Below are 6,365 nucleotides of genomic sequence, written 5' to 3'. Positions count from 1 at the left end.
GTAGCTCAATGAATTGTCATATATTAAACAAATCCATGTAGCTGGTACCCAGCCAGAATACAGAACACTACTAACTTTGCAGAAGCCCCCTCAGGTCCAATTGCATTTCTGACCCACCGCTAAAGACAAATACTATACTGGCTTTTAATCAGCACATAACAACAATATTTTTGAACATTATACAAATGAAATCACAGTATAAATGCTTTTCTGCTTGTCTTTTCCACACACAATTAGGTGTGCTTAAGCTAGATTTGTTATTTACAGCTGAAGAACTACAGTTAGCTTAACCTTACAGCTACATAGCAGCTCACTGTATGAATATGCGAAAATGTACTTATCCACTCTGGTATGTATGGGCATCCAAGTAAATTATATCCACAGTGGGCTACTAAAAACAATGATGCTATGCTTCCTAGTTACATTATGGGCACTGTCTCTTCCTTGAGGGGGCATCTTTACCAGTGGTTCTCAACCTGTAGACCACAATGCCCTTGTGGGAGTCACATATCAGATATCCTGCATATCAAATATTTGCATTACAATTAATAATAGTAGCAAAAGTATAGATATGAAGAGCAACAAAAATAACTTTATAATTGGGGATCACTACAATATGAACTGTATTAAAGGGTCAAGTATTAGGAAGGTTAAGAACCACTGGTTTATACTGAGACATGAAACCCTGAGGTCATAGAAGTATACCTGTATTCAACTTATGTAGACTCACCATCAACTCTTAGACTTCCCACCTTTCTTAGTTCCCTTCATTTAGGCTTACTTCTTGTTTTCTTTTTTCCTGACTTACTGAAGTAGGGTTTTCAGTCACTAATTTTATTGCACCCTCCTCCCCCCTACTGTATTTTCAAAATGACACATACTTCACTCTCAGCTCAGTGTTCACTGTATTTCTCAAAGTCTGATGCTCCTCCATTGGAATTCTCCCTTGACTTGGGGGTTATTCGGGTGCTAATTCCCATTTAGGGGAATTTCCCGGCTATGTTATAGTGTAAGAACACATTCACTGTGATTTCAATTTCTGAAAATTAACAGAAACTTATGATGGTGGATGTGTTGTGTGTATTTGAAAACGTTTATTTTGCTGTTGTTGGACATAGTGCCATAAATGCCAAATAGTGTAGGATGACTGCCAGTGTGGATCAGATTTTTCTAGAGCCTTACTGGCAAACAGAACTCTATAAATTACTAGAAGAAATATTAACTTTTCCAATTGTCTCCTCTACTGACAATATAGCTGGGGTGAAAAACATTGGAGGAAAGACTTCTGGTTCACAGTTCCAATTCTTCATAACTTGTCCCTATACCTTTGGGTTCAAAGTGAAGATGAATATCATGGTGAGAAGCATGTGCTAGAACAAAGCTGTTTGCTTTCATGGCAGCCAGGGACCAGAGAGGAAGCATGAGAGAAGGGGCCCTCAAGGACCTATTTCCTCCAATAAAGCTCTTACTTCCTAAGGGTCTATCCCTTACTAATAGCCCATCAAATTATTAGTCCACTGATGAAGTCAAAGACTCCAGGGTCCATTCACTTTCTACAGCCCTACTTGCTGCACTAGGGATTATGCTCATTATGACATGTACAATTCAAAATATGACACCAACTATGACTATATGTTTGTCTATTTCTCCACTTGTTTTTGTCTTCCTGTAATGTGGGGCTTGTTAACAGGCACTTACAAAGTTCTGATTCATGTGTGCTCCTGGGTAACCGCCCCTTTCTTAACATCACTATAGCTACTGGAAATATGGTACAGAGTTTTAGATTTTTTTTCACTTTTGATAGTTGATATATAATTTTTTATATTTTAAAATACATAATTTCCTATTAATAGTAGGCAGTTGTATGAAGATCATCAATTTTTGATTTTTCATTTGAAGGTCTGTTCCATTTACATTTAAGGTGTTCTGGATTTGGCTATTCACTAGATGAGTTGGCATCTCACTGCTTTAATTTATATTATCCTAATGACGTGATGTGGACCATCTCATATCTTATTTAGTGAAGTGTCTAAGATATTTTTGGTCTATTATATTTCATCTGGCTGTTCAATTTTCTTACTGAATCTTAAGAGAATATTTGGATAGCAGTCCCTTATCAGATATATCTTTTAAAATATTTGGTACAGTCTATGATTTGTCTTATTCTGTGAGTGTGTGTGTGTACACATGTATGTGTGAAGGTCTCTCTCTCTCACTTCTGATGATCTGGTTTAGGCTGCTGGTCATGTTTAGTCTACTACTCTCCCTGGACTATTCTAGATGCCTCTGGCATCCTTCATCTCTACATATCTCCCTCCATCTCATATCTACAATAAAAAACTTCTCTTCAACCATAATTTCTAGTGGTTATGCCCTCATTTCATTTAACTGGGTGACAATTTCCTTGCCTTCCCCCAGGACTTTAATACACTCAGCTGTCTCTGGCTCCTACTGTTTCTATTGGGATACCAACAAGAATTCCTGTCTTTGCTGTCTGTGTACTTTATTTCTGTATACTTTCAAAATTTCCTGCATAAGGAGTATATGTGTGTGTGTGTGTGTGTGCAGAGATCAGAAGTTAACCCTGAACTGCTCTCTAACTTATACTTTTCAGTCTCTTAATGAACATGGAATTTGCCAATTTGTCTAGCCTAACTCAGCAGTGAGCTTCTGGGATCCTCCTGTCTTTGTCTCCCCAGCACTGGCATTACAGGGTCTGCACCACCACACCTGGCTTCTTATAAAAGATCATATACAACATCAAGAGTCACTGCTCTAAAGGAATTCCCTTCCCTCCTTCAAAGTGTGGCCTGCCCTCCAGTTTTTTGCCTGCTTCTGGTCACTTTGTAGGACATGTAGGGAGTTGCTCTTTTATGAATATTTTGTTCTGTTTCTCCTTTTTGATTGCCCAGGGACCAGCACGATCCAATCTGTTGTCACTGTCACAAGTGGGTTTTTTGGTTCTGCTATCTGGCTGCTGTTTTCATGGCACAAATGGAGAGATCCAAAAGTGACAATGCTCTGAAGCAGCTGCTATTTGCTTTAATGGTAAATGACACTGACAAGATGACTCTGTCAGGCTGTTTGCTCAGGTCTTTAATTGCGAAGGCAAAAGGAACTAGCAGTATAGACATCTCACCACTTCATACCTGATGTCGGCTTGGCTATTCCCCGATCTGGCAATGCTCCGTATTTCTGATGTTGTTCATACCAGTCACTTACTGTCATAGTTGCCAGGCTTGGATAACCAGTTCCAAATACTCTGCAAAAATCACATTTCATTTAGAGAATGAAACAAATGTAGCAATATGGGACAGACTCTTTCCTCTTTAATGAGGAGGTAGGTCTCATTGCTCTACATGGCAATCTTTGGAGGACTTGTACAAACTTCTTCAGTAAGGCAGAAAAGGGGGCATCCAGAAGGGAGCATTAAAGTCAAGAGCTCAGGGTCATCTCCAAATAACTAATCCCAAGGGCCAGCACTCTACGATGACAGTATGAATTGACAATTAAGAGTTGAGAAATGTGGAGAATACTTTCCTATGGGCCTGTGGAATAGCATAAAAACCTCAGAATTCAACTACACCTAGGCAGATACATCCTTCTGAGAACTGCTCACAAAGGCAAGAAGAGTGTCAATAACAGGGGGGTGGGGGTGGGGACATGTAAAGCATGCAATTCTGTATTTGATTCACTAATTTCTTTCTGTGTCATTTGCTTATTTTCAAGTTTGATGTGAAGGAAATTTCTGAGACATAGCAGACATGGAGAAAGAATCAGGAAAGCTTTAGTCCCTCGGCTGAAAGAGCACCATTCATAGCTGAAGCCATGACTTGGCAAAAATGTCCATTTTGTATTTTACTCAAGCATTGCATGCAGCCATCAACTGAGGCTGCGGAAGGCAGGTCGGCCTGCAGCACTACCTACTTGGCTTGTGCCTTGTTCCGAGTGAGGATGAAGGGTTTCATTGGAGGCTTCTCTGGAAGAGTTGAGTGACAAGCTGATTCCTAAGAAGAAAATGAATTTTAGAGGTGCATTTGCCAGTTTACCCATTTTATCACCCAGGCTTTCAAGTCTTCTGGTGTGGAGAAAGCTCTGGGTTCAAAAATCCCACCCCCCTTTCTATTATCAGTGGTCAAGCTTTATGCTTTCTGTTTCCATTTATTTCTTGTTGGGAAGAGTTAGGTGTGAAGATCAGAAGACAATTTGCAGGAGTCAGTTGTTGTTTTCCATCATGTGGCTTTTGGGGGAACAACAGACTTGGGTCACCAGCCACCTTGATGGCACCTCTATTTGTCAGTCTTGAGGGGTGTTCAGTACTTTGCTAAAATGAGAGAGAGAGAGCAAGAAAAAACTATTTGGTTTCAAAATTGCCCCTAAAGAAGGGAATTCTAAGGCTTCCTGCCATGTTCCACATAACCCCCTTGAGCTGAATCTGAAGCACTTTCCTTCAGCCCAACCTTTTGCAGAAAAGAATTAAGAGCTTTCTCCCCAAACTTCTTTCTAACGTAATTATGCTGTTAATCTTCAAGAACCTCTAGAGTATCTTAGAAATTGATGTCTGTCCATAAAAGGAGGGAGGATAGACCAGTGGTTTTTATAGAAAGCTATCTAGACATGCTGGAACAAAGTACGATTAAACAGGAAGTGCTCATTTCATTTTTACAGCATCACTTCCAGAGCCCATCTCAGTACCACATAACAAAGCAAAACTACTTACACTTATTAAAGACAGGAAAGGACTCAGAATGAGTCTAACTTCAAAATGCCAAAAACCACTCATCTGGAAAAATGTTCAAGGGGCCTTATGGCCATGGAATAGTCAACATTCATTCTTTGGTCCTTTAACACCAAGGAGCAGGTTGCTATTTTCCTCAGATAAGAGCTCCCAGGCTCATTAGGACAAGCCAAATGAAAAAGCAGCTGTGCCAAGGCCTCAGATCAATTAGTGTGGTGGCTGATCAAGTCAATTCTTGTTGGGTCCTGTACCAAAGAGCACGTGGCTACAGAGCATATACTCTTTTGAAGCAGCTCCAGAACAGAGTTAGGATGTTTAAAGACATTTGACAGCTCCTTCACAAGATTGTTTTAAAAAGTAGTCTTCTGGGCATTCTGTATATGAAGATACCCCTGCTTCAGTGTCTCCTACCTGGGTGATCAACTTGTCTATGAGCATGAGACTGGGTAAGGCTAAGTTCTAAGTCTTTCCCCAGCCCAGACTCACTCCCTGCTCTTTTGTCTCATCTTCCTTGTCTTTCTCTTGCCCCCACTTCCTACAGTTCTGCTTTTCTTACCCATGCTAATCCTGTTCTCTCCCTTTTCTACAATTAAGTAGATTATAAAGGCCCTATTCCCTCTCCCTGCCTTCTTTTCACAGCCAAAACCAATTGAGATTTTAAGGAAAAGGCATTTCTTCGATACCATCCGGTCCCAACTAAGTGCCTTAAATTAGAAAGCATCAGAGAAGGTTGCTGTAACCAATCAGAAAGCGACTCTGGCCTTTCTCCACTTACTATAATGTGAACAATGCTTTTATAGAGATTGACAAAGATTGAGCTTTTTGCAGTGCTAATGATTAAATGAGGGTTCTATCTATGCTGGACAAGTTCTCTATCACTGAGCTACTTTTCCAGTGAGTTATTTTCCAGTGTTCTATAGTTTTTGTTTAGAGATCTTTGGTTTTGTATCTCAGACAGACCTTAAACTTGTCATCCTTCTGCCTCAGCCTCCCAAGTAGCTGGGATTGTCATCACTACATTCAGCTAAGGATTTTCATTCGATTTCTCTCCTGTGGAATGTTCAAACTTCTGGTGGCAGCTTCCCATTGCTATGTGGTCAAGGACAAGGCTTACCTCTCTTGGAGAGTCTTTTTCTTTCAGGATCTTTATTTCCTGGTCAATGCTCTCAATCTCTTCTAAGCTGACACCAATCCACCTCCGAAGGTGAAGGAGGTGATATTCGCGAACACGCTCATCATCTGCTTGGCCACTTTCCACAGCAGATTTCAGTGCAGACAACCTATGCTCCACCTCCTTCTTCTGTTTGTATCTGTTCCACAGAAAAGCATTACCCATGAACTTAAAAATACAGATTTCTTCAAAAGGTTATATATAGTAAGGTCTGCCTTTGCAGATGTTCAGGCCGTATGTATGCCAATTCCTACCTTGGAAGTAGAGTCTATGATCTAAGAAGGGGTTCTATAAGCCAGAGCCAATTCCCAGACTACAAAGCAAGATAAGCCTAGGAATATCTTGATCTCAGTAAGACCTATCATCTTTCGGGATGAGATGCTTTAGTCATTTGGCCACATCAGTCCTTACTCTGCTGGATGCTCAGTGCCACAGTGCTTCCTGTAAGTCTCCATT

General features: G+C 40.5%; 1 protein-coding gene across 1 annotated transcript in view; it reads right to left on the bottom strand.

Annotated features, from left to right (window-relative positions):
• Igbp1 (immunoglobulin binding protein 1) overlaps positions 1 to 6,089 on the bottom strand; it is a 14,191-nt gene extending 8,102 nt beyond the window's left edge. The window contains exons 1-3 of the mRNA XM_031365555.1: positions 5,853 to 6,089; positions 3,928 to 4,007; positions 3,150 to 3,262 (exon numbers count right to left, since the gene is read on the bottom strand). Coding sequence (XP_031221415.1) covers positions 3,150 to 3,262; positions 3,928 to 4,007; positions 5,853 to 6,074 — 415 coding nt within the window. The 5' untranslated portion in view covers positions 6,075 to 6,089. The remainder of the gene's footprint in view (positions 1 to 3,149; positions 3,263 to 3,927; positions 4,008 to 5,852) is intronic.
• Positions 6,090 to 6,365: the final 276 nt, after the last annotated feature.

The sequence above is a fragment of the Mastomys coucha genome, chromosome X (assembly GCF_008632895.1).
Source record: "Mastomys coucha isolate ucsf_1 chromosome X, UCSF_Mcou_1, whole genome shotgun sequence".
NCBI lineage: Eukaryota > Metazoa > Chordata > Mammalia > Rodentia > Muridae > Mastomys > Mastomys coucha.
Note: the sequence above shows the minus strand (reverse complement) of the source record. Positions and strands in the feature narration are given on the sequence as shown.